The 23,593-nt window shown below is 44.4% G+C and overlaps 1 protein-coding gene across 1 annotated transcript in view; it reads right to left on the bottom strand.

The window, feature by feature from the left end:
* Positions 1 to 23,593, bottom strand: part of LOC124595037 (facilitated trehalose transporter Tret1-like) — a 326,026-nt gene that overhangs the window by 73,404 nt on the left and 229,029 nt on the right. Inside the window, exons 5-6 of the mRNA XM_047133599.1 lie at positions 11,702 to 11,820; positions 7,440 to 7,835 (exon numbers count right to left, since the gene is read on the bottom strand). Coding sequence (XP_046989555.1) covers positions 7,440 to 7,835; positions 11,702 to 11,820 — 515 coding nt within the window. The remainder of the gene's footprint in view (positions 1 to 7,439; positions 7,836 to 11,701; positions 11,821 to 23,593) is intronic.

Below are 23,593 nucleotides of genomic sequence, written 5' to 3'. Positions count from 1 at the left end.
ATTTCGATAGCGAATCATGTCTTGAATCTCTTGAGCGAGAGTAGGGAAAGAGTGCTCTTTTCTTCTCGACGGCAGTGTGGAGGAAATCAATGCTTCATTAACATTGGCACTGAAGTTCCGTACAAACTAATCAGCTCCACGTCTATCATCGTCCGGAGGCTGCATCGGGGAGCGTAAGACTTCCTGGTGAAAGTCTTTCCAGCTCATCTGTTTCAAGTTTCCCTATATGTCTGTGTGCTGTAGCGCAACATCAAGCCTGAATAGAATAAAAAGTGGCTCTGAGCACTATGGGACTCAACTTCTGAGGTCATCAGTCCCCCAGAACTTAGAACTACTTAAATCTAACTAGCCTAAGGACATGACACACATCCATGCCCGAGGCAGGATTCGAACCTGCGACTGTAGCGGTCTCGCGGTTCCAGACTGTAGCGCCTAGAACCGCACGGCCACTCCGGCCGGCCCTGAATAATTGGCAAGTGGTCAGACGCCAGGGAATGTGACACGGCAGCTGACATGAAGTTGGTGATACCTTTTGTGATGGCAATATCTAACACATCAGGTCGTTCTCCATGTGGGTAGCACGATGGCTTCGTTGGTCCACAAATATAGGCGTGATTTTGTTCAATAATTTGGAGCAGGGGTCTCCCGCTGTGGTTCGTGGTTATCGAATTCCGTGCAGCGTGTTTGGAGTTCAGAACACCAGAAACATGTAGCTTTCCTCTATGCTGAAGCAGTTTTCTCGTATCGTCAATGTTCATATGTCCTCGGGGTGGCCTATATGCAGCAATGGAGATGGTGATTCCTGTAGTGGTTTCTACTGTAGCTACTGTTGTTTCGATCGTCTGTAGGGAGAGCGCAGGTACGGCATGCTGACGAATGAATGTCTTGATATAGACTGAGATGCTAGAGAAACTGGTGTAGGCATGCGTATTCACTTACAGACATATGTGAACAGGCAGAATATGAAGCTGCGGTCGGCAACGCCTATAAACGACAACAAGTGTCTGGCGCAGTTGTTAGATCGGTTACTATTGCTACAATGGCGGGTTATAAAGATTTATGTGAGTTCGAGCGTGGTGTTATAGTCGGCGCATGAGCGATGGGGACGCAGTATCTCCAATGTAGCGATGAAGTGGGGATTTTCCCGTGCGACCATTTCACGAGTGTACCGTTAATATTAGGAATCCGGTAAAACATCAAATCTCCGACATCGCTGCGGCCGGGAAAAGATCCTGCAAGAACGGGACCAACGACGACTGAAATTGCTAATGATTTCAATGCTGAGCCATCAACAAGTGTCAGCACGCAAACCAATCAACGAAACATCAACGATATGGGCTTTCGGAACGGAAGGGCCACTCGTGTACCCTTTATGACTGCACGACACAAAGCTTTACGCCTCGCCTGGACCCGTCAACAGCGAAATTGGGCTGTTGACGACTGGAACATGTTACCTGGTCGGATGGGTCTCGTTTCGAATTGTATCGAGCGGATGGATGTGTACAGTATGGAGATAACCTCATGAATCCATGGACCCTTCATGTTAAGCAGGTGAAAGCTCTGTAATGGTGTGAGGCGTGTGCAGTTGGAGTGATACAGGACCCCTGATACGGCTACATACGGCTCTGAGGGGTGACATGTACGTAAGCATCGTTCATTCATGTGCAACGCGCATCCCGAGGGACTTGGTCAATTCTAGCAGGACAATGCGAGACCCCCACACGCCAAAAATTGCGATAGGGTGGCTTCATGAACACTCTTCTGAGTTTATACATTTCCGCTGGCCACCAAGCACCCCAGACATGAACATTATCGAGCGTATCTGGGATTCCTTGCAACGTGTTGTTCAGAAGAGATTTCCACCCCTTCGTACTCTTACAGATTGATGGACAGCCCTGCAGCATTCGTGTTGCCAATTCCCTCCAGCACTACTTCAGACATCAGCCGAGTCCATGCCACATCATGTTGCGGCACTGTGTGCTCGCGAGGGCCTACACGATGTTACGCAGGTGTACCAGTTTCTTCATGTATATCGCAGTGTCGCCTCCTGCTGTCAGCCGATCAGCTCTGCAGCCATGGTAATTGGCTATGTTCGCCAACAAATCGATCAGCGACGTTTCAACCATTATAAAGTTGCCCAAGTTTGCTGTTGGCGATCTGATTGTGAAGTGGAAACGCAAAGGTACAACCACAGCTAATCCAAGAACAGGCGGACCTCATGTACTGACGGAGAGGGACCGTTGAGCAATTGGGAAGGGGTTGTAAAAATCTCATGAAATCGTTTGTGAGTTCCAAAGCGCTACGAGCAGTCCAGTTAGCACAATGGCTCTGCTTAGTAAACAAGAATTGGATCCAATAGTCGAGCAGTTCCTCGTAGGAGACACATTTCTGTATCAATGAGGTGGTGTAAAGAGAGACGCCTCTGAACAGTGGATGTCTGGAAACGACTGAATTGGAGTGATGAATCACGCTATTCCATGTGGGAATCAGAAGTGTCTGGGTTTGGCGATTGCCTGTTGAACGTTACATGCCATCATAGGTAGTGCCTACAGTGTAGTATGGAGGAGGTGGGGAGGTGGTGCTAGTGTATTGGGGTGATTTTCGTGTGTTTCACTTATTCAAGTTAACGAAACGCTTAATGCGGAAGGATATCAAAACATTTTACAGCAATATGTATTATGTACAGTAGAGGAGCAGTTCGGAGACGACGATTTTCTTGTATCAGCATGACAGTGTACCCTGTCATAAAGTAGCATCTGTGAGACAGTAGTTCGTAGACAACAACATTCTTGAAACGGACTGGCCTGCCCAGAGTACCAACCTGAACCCAATGGAACGCATTTAGGCAGAGACTAAACGTCGCATTACTCCAGTCCCCAGAGTGTAACATCACTAGCTACTCTAGTTTCGGCTCTTGAGGAAGAACGGGCTAGCTTTCCTCCACAGACATTCGGGCACCTCACTGAAAGTGTCCCTAGCAGAGTTCAAGCCGTCATAAAGGCGAAGGGTCAGGAACTAAGAACATTAATCCGCTTTTCGCACAGTAACCATCACCAGAGTGCAAAGAAATAATGAACAATAGAATAAAAAATTACCTTTTATTTTATACGCTTGGAAACAGAACTTGTATAACTGTAACATCAGTTAGCTTCGTACCTTTGTACGATACAATATTTATTATTGATATTGTTGTAGTACACGTTGTCGTGTCTTTGTTTTACCGAAATTCTCAGTAAAGTCGTTGAAACCTGCTTCATTTGAAACTTTTCTTTCAGTTGATGAAATGACAGATTAGCAAGTCGTTCTTGGTTCACAGTAGAGCGATGATAATTTTTATTTAGTTTCAGTTTAGAAAAACTCTCGCATGATGTGACTTCGATACGAAAGGTCAAAAAATATTGAATTATGAGTGATGTACAGGGCAATTTAACTGTAAATTGAAGGATTTCTTGGGATTTCTATCTAACAACAAACTCCACACTCGTAACTCGTAGCTGCCTACGATACAGTCTTATTTCTTTCAGCACCTGCCCCTAATCAAACTCATTTTAAACTTCTGCCAGATGCTCCAGTGCTACAGCCAGGGTGTCATAGCAAGCTTCAAGCACAAATTTTCTTTCAACAATAAAAAAAATGATAATTTCCTTCATGGCCATGTATTGCTGTGCCAATTCTACGAAACGCTTTATGACTTCAAACACTGACCGAGAATTTTTTTCTTGAATCGATAATCCAGTATCGTGAGTTAGTTCACCCGGTATTGTTTTATTTACCCATTATCTTTCTCGTCGGTTAATGTTAATACCAAAGGATTTTAGTGTCAAAAGTTGCAACATTTACTATAGCTGTAGTTTGTTCCGTCACTAAAACTTCATTTAGGGTTTCCGATTCGGCGAGTCTTTCATCCAAAATCATTTTGTAGACCATAGATATTGCTGGACTAAATTTACTTTCTCCAGTATCGTGTGCCGAAAGTTGATATAGGTCAAAATTTAAAATCGCATAACTGGAAGGAGCAATCTCGAAGCTGATCTAGTGACAAGGTTTGCCTTGGATTGATCTCTCGCATCCTCCAAAGTGCTCACTATCGTTTTCACGTTTTCTTTTATGAATTTAATCGAACTGTAATCAGCACTCCTGCGAGTATCAGGCAGTCGTTTCAATCTTTTTCCTGTTTCCTCTACAAGTAATTCCGACCTATATCACAACACGAGAAGAATGTAACTTTCCTGCAGTTCCAAAACAAAGTAATGGTAGGTGAAAAATTGATAATGCATGAAGTCCATAAAAAAATGGTTCAAATGGCTCTGAGCACTATGGGACTTAACATCTATGGTCATCAGTCCCCTAGAACTTAGAACTACTTAAACCTAACCAACCCAAAGACATCACACACATCCACGCAAAGTCCATAAAGATTTAAGGAATTATTAGCTGAGGTACTGAATATATATCTCGTATTGACTTCTTGAATTGTTCGTTGTAGGGCGTACTGGTTTACAAACATCTGATAAGCATAATCATAACCTTGAGTCCTGCACGCCATCTGTTTCAAGCTGTTCTTGAATATGTTTTGAGATATTTTCTAGCTTTTCTAATTGATTTCCACATTGTAAAATATACTACGTGGTAATTATGAATAACCTTTTTCAGAATATGGCAACGGCCTTGCCACAGTAGATACACCGGTTCCCGCCAGATCACCGAAGTTAAACGGTCGTGTCCGGCACTTGGATGGGTGACCATCCGGGCCGCCCTGCCCTGTTGCCATTTTTCGGGGTGCACTCAGCCTCGTGATGCCAATTCAAGAGCTACTGGACCGAATAATAGCGGCTCCGGTGAAAGAAACCATCATAACGTCAGGGAGAGCGGTGTGCTGACCACACGCCCCTCCTATCCGCATCCTCAGTTGAGGATGACACGGCGGTCGGATGGACCCGTTGGGCCACTTGTGGCCTGAGGACGGAGTGGTTGTGCTTTTTTAGAATAATATTTCAGTTAAAAATTAATAAACCATTGATAAGCTCTTCGGTGCACTTTTTGAGCATGTTTCTAAACTGTACTTATAATAAACTTATGCAGATGTCATAGGCATCAAAGAAGTTTCATACATAACAATTGCGTCCAGCAGAAGTTTTTAAGTTCCACACAACGTTTTACATTAGTTCTTAACATTCTGAACCCACCTATTTACAAACGCTATGACATGACAATAGATATGTAGGTACCTATTTTTATAATTTCCATGCGTATGGCGCCTCTTATTTTCTGAACATACACTGAAGAGCCAAAGAAACTAGTACACGTGCCTAATATCGCGCAGGGCCCACACGAGCACGCAGAAGTGCCGCAACACGAACTGGCAAGCACTCGACTAGTGTCTGAAGTAATGCTGGAGGGAAATGACACCATAAATCCTGCAGGGCTGACGATAATTCCGTAAGAGTAGAAGGGGGTGGAGATATCTTCTCAACGGCACGTTGCAAGGCATCCCAGATATGCTCAATAATGTTCTTGTCTAGCGAGTTTGGTGGCCAGCGGATGTGTTTGAAGTCAGAAGCGTGTTACTGGAGGCCCTCCGTAGCAGTTTTGGACATGTGGGGTGTCACACTGTCCTGCTGGAATTGCCCAAGTCTGTCGGAATGCACAGTGGACACGAATGGATGCAGGTGATCAGACAGGATGCTTACGTACATGTCACCTGACAAGAGTCATATCTAGACTTATCACGGGTCCCATATCATTCCAACTGCACACGCCCCACACAATTACAGAGCCTCCACCAGCTTGAAGAGCCCTGCTGACAAACAGGGTCCATGGATTCATGAGGTTGTCTCCATACACGTACACGTCCATCCGCACGATAAAATTTGAAACGAAACTCGTCTGTCCAGGCAACATGTTTCCAGTCATCAAGTCCAATTTTGGTATTCACGAGCCCAGGCGCGGCGTAAAGCTTAGTGTCATGCAGTCATCAATGGTACATGAGTCTGCCTTCGGCTCCGAAAGCCTATATCGATGATGTTTCGTTGAACGTTTCGCACGCTGACACTTGTTGATGGCCCTGCAGTGAAATCTGCCGCAATTCTGTCACGCTGAACGATTCTCCTCGGTCCCATTCTTGCAGGATCTTTTTCCGGCCGCAAAGATGTCTGAGATTTGATGTTTTACTGGATTCCTGATATTCACGATACACTAAAAAATGTGTAAATAGGCTGTTTAGGTTTTTCTGTTGGTAACGTCACGTAGCGCTCTCTATGAAAATCACTGGCTCTGCTGTGTGCAGTCTGTGGCTGGTTGGCATTGTTGTTAGAATATTCGCCATTGTTGGGCAGTTGGCTGTTAACAGCGCGTAGCGTTGCGCAGTTGGAGGTGAGCCGCCAGAAATGGTGGATGTGGGGAGAGAGATGGCGGAGTTTTGAGAGCGGATGATCTGGACGTGTGTCCATCAGAGAGAGTAAATTTGTAAGACTGGATGTGATGAACTGATTATATATATATATATATATATTATATTATGACTTTTGAACACTATTAAGGTAAATACATTGTTTGTTCTCTATCAAAATCTTTCATTTTCTAACTATGCCTATCAGTAGTTAGTGACTTCAGTAGTTAGAATCTTTAATTTAGCTGGCAGTATTGGCGCTCGCTGTATTGCAGTAGTTCGAGTAACGAAGATTTTTGTGAGGTAAGTGATTTGTGAAAGGTATAGGTTTGTTTTATTTAGCTGGCAGTATTGGCGCTCACTGTATTGCTGTAGTTCGAGTAACGAAGATTTTTGTGAGGTAAGTGATTTGTGGAAGGTATAGGTTATTGTTAGACGAGGCCATTCTTTTGTAGGGATTATTGAAAGTCAGATTGCGTTGCGCTAAAAATATTGTGTGTCAGTTTAGTGTTGATCAGAATTGGTAAAGAGCGAAATGTCTGCGTACGTTCAGCTTTGCTCAGCTGTTTGAAAATCAAAGAATTTAAGAGGTTTATCAGCACAGTCATTCATAAATTTTTCTAAGGGGACGTTTCAAATGGTGCACGGGAAAATTCCCACTTGATCGTTACCTCGGAGATACAGTGTCGCATCGCTCGTGCGCCAGCTACAACACCACGTTCAAACTCACTTAAATCTTGGTAACCTGCCATTGTAGCAGCAGTAACCGATCTAACAACTGCGCAAGACACTTGTTGTCTTATATAGTTGTTACTGACCTCTGCGCCTTATTCTGCCTGTTAACATCTCTCTGTATTTGAATACGCGTGCCTGTACCAGTTTCTCTGGCGCTTCTGTATGTATGTCCTTGTTTGGGATTTGGTCAAAATTTGTCTGTTTCTGGAAGGCATCCAAATCTCTAGTCTCTTGAGATTTGGAGACCCCTGGATCAGAGGAACGGGGCGGGCCGCCCCTCCACCTCCATATTAGTCCGCCACTGGCTGCGACGTACCTCCTTGCGGGGGGCGGCGAAGGCGGGCAGTCCGACGGGGAAGTTCTGGGAGCCGCGGTGGCGCTCGTGCAGCGCGGCCAGCGCGGCCGCCGCCTCCTCGTCGGGCGTCATCATCTCGGCGGACATCCGCCGCAGCGACAGCGCCCTCGCCGGGATGACGTCCGGCGCGCGCCGCAGCGGCGGCGGCTGGGGCGGCGCCGGCTTGCGGTAGCGGCCCGGCGTGCCGGACTGCGCCGCCGACGCCTCGTCCGCGTCCGTCTGCTTGTAGTAGGCGCACAGCTCGTTCAGCTCGGCCTGCACGTCCGCCGGCTGTACCCACCCCCGCAGCCAGCGCAGCGCGTTCTCCGCGTCCTTGGTGCGGCCGCGCGACACCAGCCAGATGGGTGTCTCCGGCACCTGTCGACCGCGGAACAGCGTTACTGCTGCCTGCGCTTTCTACAGATCTGGCTAACAAGGGAACCTCCCCATCGCACCCCCCTCAGTGGCACAGTGGATAGGCCTTGAAAAACTGAACACAGATCAATCGAGAAAACAGGAAGAAGTTGTGTGGAACTAAGAAAAGAATAAGCAAAATATACAAACCGAGTAGTCCATGTGCAACATAGGCAACATCAAGGCGTATCTGAGTTCAGGAGCGCCGTGGTCCCGTGGTTAGTGTGAGGAGCTTCCGTCGAGTGAAAATTTTAGTTTCTTTATTTTCGCAAAGTTATGATCTGTCCGTCCGTTCATTGACGTCTCTGTTCACTGTAATAAGTTTCGTATCTGTGGTTTGCGAACCCACCGCAAAACCGTGCGATTAGTCGACGAAAGGACGTGCCTCGCCAATGGGAACCGAAAACATTTGATCGCAAGGTCATAGGTCAACCCATTCCTCCACAGGAAAACACGTCTAATATATTCTATACGACACTGGTGGCGACATGTGCGTCACATGACAGGAATATGTTGTCGACTCACCTAACTTGTACACTTGGCGAATGGGTAAAAAGATTCTTCTACCTTGCCCGATTTAGGTTTTCTTGTGGATGTGATAAGCACTCCCAAAAAAAGTGATGAAAACGTAAGAGTTTGTCACATAAACTGCAACAAATGAATGCAACAGTTCCACAGTCACACGGTTTTCCGTGTGCTCTGTCAAAACATATGTTTTTAACGTTTTCGTACAACGTCCCCATACTACGGTGCAGTTACCTCGCATCGGACGGACGAACGGACAGACAGATAATAATTGTCTGAAAATAAAAAATTGAATTTTCAGTCGAGGGAAGACTTGAATCAAGGACTTCTAATTCCGCAGCTCCTCACGCTAACCATGGGACCACGGCGATCCTGAACTGAGAAAATCCTTGTTGTTGCCTATGTTGCGCATGGACTACTAGGTTTGTAAATTTTGCTAATTTTTTTCATAGTTCCACACAACTTCTTCCTGTTTTCTCGATTGATCTGTGTTCAGTTTTTCAAGGCCTATCCACTGTGCCAACTTATAACTAAATCTGAGGAGGGTGCGATGGGGAGGTTCCCTTGTAAGAGCAAGACTCGGTCACGACCTTTGCAGTGATAGACGGAGAGAAAGGGAGAGAAAGAGATTTGAAGCGAAATCTAAGAAGCAAAGCAAAGCAACAACCAATGACAGCTTTCTACTGTGGAGGGTGGGGGACCATTGCAGCAACACATGATGTGAAACCTGGCGAGAATGCGCATTGGAAAGGAGAGACGGTTCAAATTCCCCCGTCTGCCCATAAACTGCTTAAGGCAAACGCCGGGATGGTTCCTTTGAAAAGGCACGGGAGATTTCCTTCCCCATCCCTCCCTAATCCGGGCTTGTGCTCCGTCTGTAATGACCTTGTTGTCGACGGAGTGTTCAACTCTTATCTTCCTTCCTTCACACGACGTGGGGCACTGAAACCCCTGATAGGACACGGGTGAATACAGAATGTTAGAAAAAAGTATTCCATAATGAGATATTCACTCTGCAGCCAAGTGTGCGCTGATATGAAACTTACGGCAGATAAAACTGTGTCCCGGAAGTCATCAGGATGGATAACGCAACAATGTATTAAAAAGCGTTTAGGCTGTCATATGAGATCCACTGTTTTCACGATTTGGATTTTTCTTCTTTTTATTTCGTGGCAGGATGCCGTCACCTAAGACTTCAGTCAACGTAAGGGAGAGAAGTGGCGAGAGCCATCTGTCTGCGAATCGTGTGACCTACGTTCTGTGTGTAATCGGATTTTACCTGAAACTTCCTGACAGATTAAAAGTGTGTGCCGGACCGAGACTCGAACTCGGACCTTTGCCTTTCGCGGGCAAGTGCTCTACCAACTGAGCTACCCAAGCATGACTCACGACCCGTCCTCACAGCTTCATTTCTGCCAGTACCTCGTCTCCTACCTTCCAAACTTCACAGAAGCTCTTCTGCGAACCTAGCAGAACTAGCACCCCCGGAAGAAAGGATATTGCGGAGACATGGCTTAGCCACAGCCTACGCGTGGAGGTCCCGAGTTTGAGCCTCGATCCGGCACATAGTTTTAATCTGTCAGGAAATTTCATATCAGCGCACACTCCGCTGCAGAGTGAAAATCTCATTCCGGATTTTACCTGGTTGCGTATCGTATTGTCTGAAGCAGTGATTGGGGGCCAACCCAGCATTAGCGTAAACGATCGTGGAAAACTACCCGAAAATCTCGCCATCTAGCGAGTTGTATGTCGAATTACACGAGCGGGTCGGGTAACGTAATAATCTATCACCACATAACTAGGGTTTCTAACACGATACTAATCAGCTGTTTAGCACGATACGATCTAAAAGAGAATTGCAACCCGTCTACAGCCTCTAGAAGTGTGTAGCAGCAATTGTGAAATAATTTAAAGCCATATTGACCGTTAATCGATAGCGACTATTTCCAAGGTTTTTCGGAGACGGCTAGCAGACACAATATTTGTTTACTTACTTAAATTATTTAATGAAGCAACATGTTCGAGGTACAACATTCACGTTGCAGTGGCAATACAGAAACATTTACCAAAAGTACACATAGATATTACAGTCGCTCTTCAGAGACTTGGCAACTGCTGTGACCATCCTGCGCACAAACAGAAGCGCAACCTAGTATGAGGTAATATTCACTTAGTTTTCTGATCTGCTGTTCAAGTAATTATTTTTAAGTAATCACTCACTTTCTTAATGTGAAATCCCTTAATCGTTGTAGCCGAAACTAAACGAATTACGGATTTCAAGAACTGATATTTCTCGACGACTTTAAATTCAGTACCATTAAAGTAGAAAAAATTTTACTATTGCCGGCCGTGGTGACCGAGCGGTTCTAGGCGCTACAGTGTGGACCCGCGCGACCGCTACGGTCGCAGGTTCGAATCCTGCCTCGGACATGAATGTGTGTGATGTCCTTAGGTTAGTTAGGTTTAAGTGGTTCTAGGTTCTAGCGGACTGATGACCTCAGAAATTAAGTCCCATATTGCTCAGAGCCATTTGAACCATTTTACTATTAAGAAAACATATGAAAATCTTGGTTCCAGTAGCTGTATCTTCGTTGTTATTTAAAATAATTTTTGTACTGTAGTTTCTAACTTCAAATCACCACAGTCTCTTATTGTAACGTATTTCGTCAACGAACATCTGCGTTGGTACAATAAGATGCGCAGAAGACATTGCAGGTGATTGATAACACCAGCGTCGACATATCGAAGGGTAAATCGAAAACAACTTTGTTTTGACCGCCATTTGTTTCTCCTGCACAATATTGTTGATTTGCAAGAGTCCCTAACAAGATCGAAGGAGCCAGAATGATGGAGGTAACTGAAGACACTAGAAGAAGACAGCCGTTTCATATCAACAAAGTGAGTGATTATTTAAAAATTTTTACGTGAACAGCAGATCAAACAACTAAGTGAATATTCTCCCGCAGTTAGGGTATCATCCTCTTTCTCCGCAGGATGATCACAACACATGCCAAGACTGTAAACGTCACCTTTAATATCTAAGTGAACTTTTGTTAAATGTTTTTTGTACTGGAGCCTGAAGATGAAGTTTTTACTTCTAAATTTGGGTAAGTAAAGAAATTCTGTTAATGGCAGCAGTATGTGAAAAAACTTTTCACGGAACTGTAAAATACGCCTGTTATCCTTCTACTTATGACTTCAGATCACAGAAAAAGTTCATCGTTCCATATTTTGTCCGTTTTGACCCAAATATAGAAAGAAGAGGTGTAAAGATATGTGGAGTGGATGAGAAGAGGGAGTTTTACCTGAGTGATGAGTATGACGGAGATGATGGGCAGCAGGGCACTGATCAGAGCAGCGTTTCTCCAGTCGGTGACCGTGCCCAGTAGGTACTCCACGAAGAAGCCCACAGAGACGCACAGCTCTGAAAAAAAAAGAAAGCGGCAGAGAGGCCATGAGGTGCCAGCTGCCACAATCGCATTTTCGCTATAGTAGACAGTGAGTGACGTCCGTGCGCGAGGAAAATGCCCTTCTCCTCTCTCTCTCTCTCTCTCTCTCTCTCTCTGTCTCTCTCTCTCTCTGTGTGTGTGTGTGTGTGTGTGTGTGTGTGTGTGTGTGTGTGCGTGTGTGTATGTGTGTGCGCGCGCGCGCACACACACACACACTTGTGTTCACTTGTGTTGCTATGCACGGCACGACACGACATGACACGAGGTTCACGGTCGATTGCCACAGCAGCTGACTTCATCCGACGAGCGGATTCGTCGGCTTGTTGTTTGCGCTGACACGTGATTTACGTCGTACCGACGGCCACTGTGCTGGCAAAACTTCTGGTAGGGTACGCCGTTTGTCTAGTCATCTTATGTTTGCCATATCGAAACGAATATTGATCATCCTCGGCGAATTGCAAAATCAGCTTGGGTTTGGGAAAGCACTTAGGAGTTCATTGCGCACAACTTTATCTCTGTGGTGCATGTGTCCACTACAGTGGACAGTTGTTAATGGTCGCTTCTTTGGCGTTTTCAATCATTGCTGAGGCTGCAAATGCACGCAGTCCTCTCCAATGATACCCATTATTTACAGGATTAACCATAAACAATACGCGAGGTGCTGTGCCTTGCATGCGTTTTCACCCTTAGGGCTGATTGGAAACGCCAAAGAAGCGACCATGAACAGCTGTGCACTACAGTGGACATGTGCACCACGGGGTTATCAGCCTATACTGTGCAGGATGTTTCAGAAAATGTCATATATTCCCATAGGAGGCAGGTTATCAAAACTGGAGGGAAAATTCCTGTAATGATATGTCTGGAAATCAATACCTGTTGAGATATGAGCCAATCTGTCCCTACATAGAAGTAGACACTTAAAGTGTCCAAATTTTAGACAGGGCTGCATATATATAGCATGCATCCTGACATTAGAAGTGAACGGCGCATTCTCTCAAATAATGGTTTCCATTGCGCTAAAGGCATTAGTCACACCTACCTATTACGTCTGTACATTGTCGGTGAGTTGGACCTACACCAGCGTCATTATATGTCCAAGTAGACAGAACACAACTGATTCTGGTCCAGTAGATGGGGAGACCATGCTAACTGACGACCTCGAAGGCCGTGAGGTTCTAGGCGCTTCAGTTTGGAACCGCGCTACCGCTACGGTCGCAGGTTCGAATCCTGCCTCGGGCATGGATGTGTGTGATGTCCTTAGGTTAGATAGGCTTAAGTAGCTCTAAGTTCTAGGGGACTGATGACCTCAGATGTTAAGTCCCATGGTACTCAGAGCCATTTGAACCATTTTTTGACGACATCGATCAATCTGTCGCCCGTGAAATGTTGTGATCAGGTACTGTCGCACGATTCGAAGAAAATTAAGTGGCGCCCTCTCGTGCATAAACTACAGTTGTTGTCTTTCTACGACAGTAACGTTCCCCAATAATGCTGGTAACTCACCGAACAGAAACAGCTGATACGCAGCATCATCAATCTGTTTGACGAAGTGAATTGCCTTATGTGTGTGTCACCGGTTGTGCCGGCCGGAGTGGCCGAGCGGTTCTAGGCGCTCAGTTCGGAACCGCGCGACTGCTACGGTCGCAGGTTCGAATCCTGCCTCGGGCATGGATGTGTGTGATGTCCTTAGGTTAGATAGGCTTAAGTAGCTCTAAGTTCTAGGGGACTGATGACCTCAGAAGTTAAGTCCCATAGTGCTCAGAGCCATTTGAACCATTTGTCACCGGTTGTTACTCCACGTTCACTGATACCAAGCCGACTCTGATGCCTCATCTCCATGGTTGCTCGAGGGTTTGCATCCATGCTTACTGTGGTAATTTACTATGCCCTCGCTTGTAGATCTTGCCTCATCTGTAAATAAAATGCACGCTGTGAACTGCAGGTCTTCAAGGCTCATATCAATTGGTTTTGGTTTCCGGACACATTATATTAAGCAGTTAGAATTACACTGATAGTGTTACGAGCGCTACAGTGCGAGCTGCATACATCATAGGACACAAACAGTGTAGGTATGTTCATTAATCGGTGGGCTCGCAGAATATACTGAAAAATAACAGTTCCACTATGACGCTGTAAGCAGTCAAAATGTGGTGTGGGTGCAGTAAAAGCGAAGGAACGATTAAATACATGATAACGATGGTTCTCGCACGTTTACTTGGTATTACAGCACGTGTTCAGTATGATCTCACGACTCAGCAACTTGCTGCATCCATAAGACGGCACAGCTGCTCGCAGCATATCTGGTGTAATCAGAGTGCTATGTCTTCGTATGCTATCCTGCTGATCAGAAAGAGACCGGATACAGGGCTGATACGCACCATCTTTTAGATTTCCCCACAACTAGAAATCACATGGATTTAGATCGAGATCGGGGTATTTGGAAGGCCACATACCTTGCAGTTGTCTCTAGAGGTGACTCAGTCGTTACCGAAGATTATTCGAAACAAATCTTTTACCTGGCGATCGACAAATGGTATAGCCCCATCTCGCATCAAAGTAGTGTGTGGATACAGTTGTGTTCTTGCAAAGCTGAAATCACATGTTGCACAAGGAGGTCCTTACAACGTGCAAGTGTCACTGTAAATCTCCTCCAAGAAAAACGAGGCGAGAATGAAGGAGCTTGTGAAACCACACTGCACAATCACTATGCTGAGAGCAGTAAATGTACCTGTACGACATGTGGCGGAGTAGAACCCAATGTGAGACAGTTCTGTGTATCCACGGCACCTAGCAAAGCAAAATGCGCCTCGTCCGTCCATGACCACATGTCATCCATTTCCATGCGTGTCGAAAAACGAAGCAGAAAGTCACGACGTTGTAGCCCATCTGGGGCTTTATTTGGCGCACGTTATGAATCTTGTAGGGATACCAGTCTGAAATACGCGGCAAAATATTTTGAACTGTTGGCCAGGAAAAGGAGAATTTCCGTGACACAGCTCGAACACTGCAGACTTTGAGGTATGTACTATACAGATATGTACTATACAGTCGGCTATAGCTACAGCAAATTCCTAAACAACTGCCAGGAGAATGGGCCGTCTCTCTCTCCCTGCTGCACTATCTACTTATTCACCTGTGTCTTCAAATTTCATGATCACATACTTTAGCTTGTTTACTGACATTGGGGCCTCTTTTCAGCTTTTTCTGTGGGTGATTTTCCCGCAATGCAGCGCTGTAATTGCTGCACTTCAGATAAAACAACTTTACCAACAATGCACAGTCTTTCGTCTAACAACCGTTGTGTTTAGTTCTAATGGCGCAGTAGGAACTCAACTTTCAGTTTTGACCAATTCTATCGCCTGTAGAAATATGTGACACTTAAAAAAAACTCTGTATATATACAATGGGAGAAGTGGAAAGTGTTACATACAATCTGCACCTTAACCGAAGGCTACCTAACAGGTACTCCAGTATTTCTACAGTTGTGACTTCATACTTGAATTTGGAACATGAGCAGCAATAGTAGGAACATCAATCAGAATACATATGCTGATATTTTGATCAAAATTTCATCTTTTTAAGGGCTTATTTTCAAACAACACTTGGTGTTCGTTAGAGATGCACTGAAAAGCAACGGTATACATCTTGCTACGACACGAGAGTTAGCAGTGGCGTAACATTGCACAGACACGGGCTTTGTAACGCTGCTCTACAAATTCTGTTCTTCGTATTTTCCACTGCGCAGGGGTATTACAAAATTTAATTTAATCTTTTTCTCAGTGTCGACCAAAGAAAGCTATCGGTTTCATACTAGCTTGTAGGAAGTTTCAAGACAGCTAGTTAGCTGACTGAGGAGGGTAGACAGAGTTTACAACACTGAAAATCGTTTGATATTCTGAATTTAAGTAAATGTAAATAAAGTTAAGTCACAGTGTCGAGAGCAGCTTTCAAAAACGTACAGAGAGACACTAACGGAGACAGCAAGAAGTCAGCACAGGAAATGGAATAAAATACAACGATAATTACTTCAAAGGAACAGGCGTTGTTGATGCGCTGCTATGAGGGCCACTGGGGAACTACAGTTCAGTCGGGCGCACTATGGAATCCAGAGAGAAAATCCGATGAAGTTTTGCACAGATGTGTTGGGCAGTATCTCTAGTAGTAGCACTTGTGACTAGATTCCACTTCTATACTGGCGATACTGACAGTGAATAATTTCGCGATGGATCAGAGAGAGAGAGAGAGAGAGAGAGAGAGAGAGAGAGAGAGAGAGAGAGAGAGTAATCGCACGAAGGAACCATGGAAGCAACGAGGCTTTGGGTGGAGGGGGGTGTTGGGGAGCTAGGTGTCACTTCTTACCGCATGGTGACACGGATGTAGGTTTGCAGCTTCTGCCACGCTGTGTCACAACTCATGCACGACGTAGTTGCCCTCACCGTGGCAAAAAAGTGGCGTTTAATCAAGGGCGACATTACGAGCCTTTGTCCACGGTAATGGATAGTAAAAAAACTGTATCGTGGCCCAAGATAAAACGCGCCAAGAGCTGCCATCTCCACCGGCGTCTTCGTAGTGGAACATGTTACTGCAACGTTGAAGTCGGTGTAAGTGGGCTCAGGCGCCTGTGCTCTGGAGATTTATTACCACGGAGTCATCACTCTTCAGCAAGTTGCCAACCTCAAAAAGTATACTGCGCTAACAGCTGGTAACAGCAAGTTTCACCTGCCGGGATACACAATGCAATTTCTTTGGTCCACAGAGGTTCATCATCGTGCCTTGATGCCAACAGGCACGAGCAGCGTCATTTTACGTATCTCTTCATCTCCTCGCGGAAATAAACTTCCAGCTGATTTTAACGGTAGTCTTCATTTTGTGAGAATAAGTGAAACCTAGCGTAATGATCGTATAAGAAATCAGGTTCGGGACTACTATTTTCCAGTACGTAAAGAATCTGGCTATTACTGACTCCTTTCTCTCAGATTTTTTCTGAGGGAGTACTTTGCAAATGAAGTTTTACATATTGCAAAATAAAATTAATGGCAAACAGCTCGCCAGCGTGACAGTAGTAAAGAACGTATGCAGATTTTGTACCATTATGTATGAACTTTTAATTACTTGGACCCTTTCTCTTTGTTTACAAAATCTAGCCAAAGCACATGTGCGCGGTTCAGTGCGTGGTGCTACGGTCGCAGGTTCGAATCCTGCCTCGGGCATAGATGTGTGTGATGTCTTTAGGTTAGTTAGGTTTAAGGAGTTCTAAGTCAAGGGTACTGATGACCTCAGATGTTAACTCCCATAGTGCCACTTAGTGCGTGATGAGGTTGGCTAATGTCCATGTGTTCCCTTACTATGGGCTATGACAACGTGAAGATTACTTCCACCTCACCGTGTTGAAACTGTTCAAGGAAGCCTTAGAGATTCTCTTAAAAGAATGTGTAATAATCACGACACTCCGATCAGTTTGAGCAGGGCATGGATACGGTGCTTTCTGTAATTGCATCGCAGAGGGGCTGCGACAATTTTGCTGCCACCGCAGACACATTGAAAAACGATTAGCGTTCTCTAACTGCCGATGGGGTTGGGAAGGGGAACTGCATCGGCCGCCGACCAGAAACTGTGGTGTTGACTCACTTTCGCAATGCAACCTCAATGGACCACATACTGCGTCGTCAGTCTCTTGGCTTAGTCTGAGGATGACCGGAAGATAGATGGCTAAGAGGGTAGTATGAGAATTATAAATACTCGGCATTTTCAGCGGGAGAGCGACCACTGAATTAAATGTAATGAAAGCTTCTGATATGAAGTTTTTATTGCCTTGATCGCTTTTATGAGAACTGTATTAGTATTTTAGACAGGACTAAACTGCCTCCTTTACATCCATAGAGCACAGTTAATGAAATCATGCTGTGCAGTTTATCGTAGTTTGTGTTTTAGTATTTGGGGGAAACAACGTTTGAATAGAAAGAAAAGAAATAAACAGGTGAGTGCAAATGGCAACGAGTGATTTTGGTAAACTAAGTAGTATTTTTAAAACAATAGCGAGTGGAATCTTACAAAACCGGGAACAACTCAAGAAACGGCAGGAATGGTCGTGCGGTCAAGCCATCAAACAGTGTATCACCTAGAGTAACAGGATGACGACGACGACGACAACGACAAGAGAGAGACAGGCAACAGAAATGGCTCAGCTGAACAACAAGTCCAACGAGTAAGCCAAGATAAAAAAAACTAGTGTGTAACGAATTCTATGACCACAACGATGTGAAGTGACAAACTGAATTTTGATCAGCAAACAAAGGAAATATGCATGTGTGGAGAGGTAGGAAAACAAATAAATGAGCCAAGGAACAAACTACAATCAAAGGTGAAATTGTGGCTGTAACGAAAGTCAAGTGAGGGTGGTTGATGGTCGAAGGAAGTACTCGGCTAGAGTACAGCAAATAAGAAAGTGGTAGATGACATTGGAAAAGATACAGTAACAATGGTTCAAATGGCTTCGCACTTAACATCTGAGGTCATCAGTCCCCTAGACTTATAACTACTTAAACCTAAGGATTTGAACCTGCGACCGTAGCAGCAGCGCGGTTCCGGACTGCAGTGCCTAGAACCGCTCGGCCACAGCGGCCGGCCTACAGGAACAATATGGCTGCATATTACTGGAAAATGTGATGCTTGTAAATTGAGTAGGCATTTTTCGAGCAGTGGATGTCAGATACCGGATGTCGATGATGATTAAATTGTCTGCAGATGCTCAAAGGAATCTGATGCCCGTTTCAATATTTAGCTATTTGATTGCCCTGTAAGTGACTAAATCATATATTTTCTTTAAGAATTGAATGGACACATGAGTGTATTTAACGGGAAAGGGAAACAGCAGCCACCTTTTTTTCGAAGTTGCGGGATGTCCTATAGTAGGTGACGTTTATAAGGAGAGACTTGGATGACTTTTCTCACAAGGTAGCCCACATCTCTAGCACATATGAATTGCTGGGATTGTCCAGGAACTATGCTTTTACTATTATTATTGTTGCTGTTGATATTAGCTTCAGTTCGAAGACGGATTTGATGCAGCTATCCTGTGAAAATTTCTTCAGCTCTTCGTAACCACTGGAATGTGCAATCCTTTGAGCTTCGCTAATGTATTCAAGTCTTATTGCTCTCACTCTTCGATTTTTACACCCACACCACATCGCGCAATTATTCTCTGTAACCCATTCATTTTGCTTCTCTTAAAGATGTCCCTTCGCTGAATTGATAAAACTTGGTAGTGCCGCTGTAATTATCATATTTGGAGGAAATCCTTAACTACACTGAAGTAAAGAATACACAATTGTTCCTTTTCAAGGGCTGTCTTTTATTAATTTCTGTGACTTCTGATCACAGCACTGTCAACACTAAATTCGATGTGTTGCACAACATATCCTTTACTATTAGAGTTCTGAAATTATTCTCAGATTAAATCTTTAATTAGTTCTGGTTCACGGCCTATTCTTTTTAATACAATGATTAACACATTTTAGCAAACAAATGGTTAGAGTCACCGCCTGTTCGATCACCTACTGTGGTCCCCACTCCCAGACACTTTTATATTGCAATAATTAAAACACTTTCACCAATTATTTGAGGAGCTATAACCATCCCGACTTTATACTCTGACCGCCAGTACTAGACTCTGTACCTCCAATATTTTCCATGATAGTGAACTGTCAAGAGCCACCACCAATAGACTGTTCACTGTATTCCCCGCTACCAGAATGAGCTACCAGCTAAGAAATCAAAGTTCCTACCGACGCAGGAGGGCTTCTGCTCGAGCGCTTTAGTAAAAAACAGAGGCACTAACTATTGCCACCTAGAATAACTCCGAAAGTATTAGAGTTGCTGAAAAGTTTGAGGGACAAATGTTGCATTGGACAATGGGGGCCATAATATGACGTTGGTTTTTTGTTTCTGGGTGGGGTCGCGTCAGAGATATGAAGGTAAACTTTGTTCTTTTTTTAAAATGTGATGCATTGGCAATTACCCATTCTTATGCCAGTTCATAACAACAGGATCAAGCAAGATCAGATCAACTACATTGCAACTCATAATATTAATTCTCTGCTTAAAGCAGGAAAACCAAAGAATTTGACAGATGAATTAGATAAACAGAAAATTTTAGTAGTAGGACTCCAGGAAATGAAAAATACTAAAGCAGAACCATTCGAATCACAAGTCTACAGAATTTACAATGGGAAACCTGGAATAAGGGATATAAAAGAATGTCACCAATTTGGAACTGGTTTTACAGTCAATGTGAAAGTAATAGATTCGATTATCGATTTTAAAACCATCTCCCCTAGAATTGCAACTTCGAGTTTAAAAGCATCCGACAAAGTGTATTCAATCATTAATGTCCATGTGAAACGTCCCCTTAGAAAAATTATTGAATTACTGTGCTGGTAAACCCCTTACGTTATTTAATTTTCAAACAGCTGAGCAGAACTGAACGTACTCAGACATTTCTCTCTTCACCTATTCTGATCAACACTAAACTGACACACAATATTTTTTAGCGCAACGCAGTCTGACTTTCAAAAATCCCTGCAAAAGAATGGCCCTGACTAACAATAACCTATACCTTTCATGAATCACTTACCTCACAAAAATCTTCGTTGCTCAAACTACTGCAATACAGCGAGCGCCAATACTGCCAGCTGAATAAAAGATTCTAACTACTGAAGGCACTAACTACTGATAGGCATAGTTAGCAAATGAAAGATTTTGATAGAGAACAAACAATGTATTTACCTTAACAGTGTTCAAAAGTCATTTTTTATATATATATATATATATATATATATATATATATATATATATATATCTCAGTTCATGACATCCAATCTTACAAATTTACTGTCTCTGATCGACACACGTCCACATCATCCGCTCTCAAATCTCCGCCATCTCTCTCCCCACATCCACCACTGCTGGCGGCTCACCTCCAACTGCGCAACGCTACGCGCTGTTAACAGCCAACTGCTCAACACTACAGTAGCAAATTCCAACAATGCAAACCAGCCACAGACTGCACACAGCACAGTCAGTGATTTTCATATAGAGCGCTACATGGCGTTACCAACATAAAACCTAAACAGCCTACTTGCACATGCCCCTGCTAATGAAAAGAATTTTCTAACAAAGATTAGGAAAGAAGTGGAAAAGTTTTGAGATCTCCTTGATCAAACAATAAACCAAGTAAATATTAACAGTGGTGGATGTGGTGAGAGAAATGGCGGAGTTTTGAGAGCAGATGATCTGGACGGGTGTCCATCAGAAAGAGTAAATTTGTAACATTGGATATCACGGACTGTTATATATATTATGACTTCTGAACACTATTATGGTAAATACATTGTTTGTCCTCTATCAAAATCTTTCTTTTGCCAACTATGCCTATCAGTAGTTAGTGCCTTCAGTAGTTTGAATCTTTTATTTAGCTGGCAGTAGTGGCGCTCGCTGTATTGCAGTAGATCGAGTATCGAAGATTTTTGTGAGGTAAGTGATTTGTGAAAGGTGTAGGTTATTGTTAGTCAGGGCCATTCTTTTGAAGGGATTACTGAAAGTCAGATTGCGTTGCGCTAAAAAATATTGTGTGTCATTTTAGTGTTGATCAGAATACGTAAAGAGCGAAATGTCTGAGTACGTTCAAATAACGTAAGGGGTTAACCAGCATAGTAATTCAATAATTTTTCTAAGGGGAGGTTTCAATGTGTCGTGGCCGGCTCGTTCGCCAGAGTTAAGGCCTCTGGATTTTTTCTTGTGGGGATTCGTAAAGGACATTGTCTGTAAAGACGTTCCAACGACACCTGAAGATATGCGAGAGAGAATGTCAGAGCATGTGCCTCAATAAGTGCTGAAGTGTTAACTAATACCACACAATCCATGATAAGAAGATTGCAGTACTGCGTTGATACCAATGGTCATCACTTCGAACACCTTCAGTAAATCGATGTTCGTGCCACCTTTTTGACCTTCAAAGACCTTACTCTTACGCATCATCAGATTTGTCTCGATAGCCGCTATCTGAAAATAAGTACCAATCTATAGCAGCCCATTAAAAAAAGAAGTTGACTTTCACATGTCTGATGCGACCCCACCTAGCAACAAAAAGCCAACGCCATACCATGTCCCCCGTTGTCCCACGTAACATTTGTCCCACAAACTCTTCAGCTACTATCATACTTTCGCAGGAATTCTTGCTGGCAATATTTAGTGACTCACCCTTTACATATATTGGAGCTTTGCTTGGCTAATAGGAAGCGAGGACGTTATTCCCAGGTAGGTGACCCCATGCCACGTCAACAATGTGCCACGCTGCGACCTCCACCTGCCATGCTGCCAAGACTATAACCTTCTGACATAATGCACCATATTATGTATATCCGATACCCATTGTGACATTGATGTCATATTCGTTCAGTTACTGAATTAACTATTCCTTGATGCCTGAGGATGTGTGTTGGCAACATATCCCTTATTTTAAGCAACTGTGCAATATACACTACTGGCCATTAAACTTACTACACCACGAAGATGACATGCTACGGTCGTGAAATCTAACCGATAGGAAGAAGATGCTGTGATATTCAAATGATTAGATTTTCAGAGCATTCACACAAGCCTGGCACCTACAACGTGCTGACATAAGGAAAGTTTCCAACCGATTTCTCATACACAAACAGCAGTTGCCCGGCGCTGCATGGTGAAACGTTGTTGTGATGCCTCATGTAAGGGGGAGAAATGCGCACCATTACGTTTCCGACTTTGATAAAGGCCGGGTTGTAGCCTATCGCGAATGCGGTTTATCGTATCGCGACATTGCTGCTCGCGTTGTTCTAGATCCAATGACTGTTAGCAGAATATGGAATCGGTGGGTTCAGGAGGGTAATACGGAACGCCGTGCTGGATCCAAACGGCCTCGTATCACTAGCAGTCGAGATGACAGGCATCTTATCCGCATGGCTGTAACGGATCGTGCAGCCACGTCCCGATCCCTGACTCAAGACATGGGGGCGTTTGCAAGACAACAACCATCTGCACAAACAGTTCGACGACGTTTGCAGCAGCATGGACTATCACCTCCGACACCGTGGCTGCGGTTACCCTTGACGCTGCATCACAGACAGGAGTGCCTGCGATGGTGTACTCAACGACGAACCTGGGTGCACGAATGGCAAAACGTCATTTTTTCGAATGAATCCAGGTTCTGTTTACAGCACCACGATGGTCGCATCCGTGTTTGGCGATATCGCGGCGAACGCACATTAGAAGCGTGTATTCGTCATCGCCATACTGGCGTATCATCCGGCGTGATGGTATGGGGTGCCATTGGTTACACATCTCGGTCACCTCTTGTTCGCATTGACGGCACTTTGAACAGTGGACGTTACATTTCAGATGTGTTACGACCCGTGGCTGCATCCTTCATTCGATCCCTGCGAAATCCTACATTTCAGCAGGATAATGCACGACCGCATGTTGTAGGTCCTGTACGGGCCTTTCTGGATACAGAAAATGTTCGACTGTTGCCCTGGCCACCACATTCTCCAGATCTCTCACCAATTGAAAACATCTGGTCAATAGTGGACGAACAACTGGCTCGTCACAATACGCCAGTCACTACTCTTGATGAACTGTGGTATCGTGTTGAAGCTGCATGGGCAGCTGTACCTGTACACGCCATCCAAGCTCTGTTTGACTCCACGCCCAGGC

The sequence above is a fragment of the Schistocerca americana genome, chromosome 2 (assembly GCF_021461395.2).
Source record: "Schistocerca americana isolate TAMUIC-IGC-003095 chromosome 2, iqSchAmer2.1, whole genome shotgun sequence".
NCBI classification, from domain to species: Eukaryota; Metazoa; Arthropoda; class Insecta; order Orthoptera; family Acrididae; genus Schistocerca; species Schistocerca americana.
The sequence above is the reverse complement of the archived record's forward strand: the minus strand, read 5'-3'. Positions and strand labels throughout refer to the sequence as shown.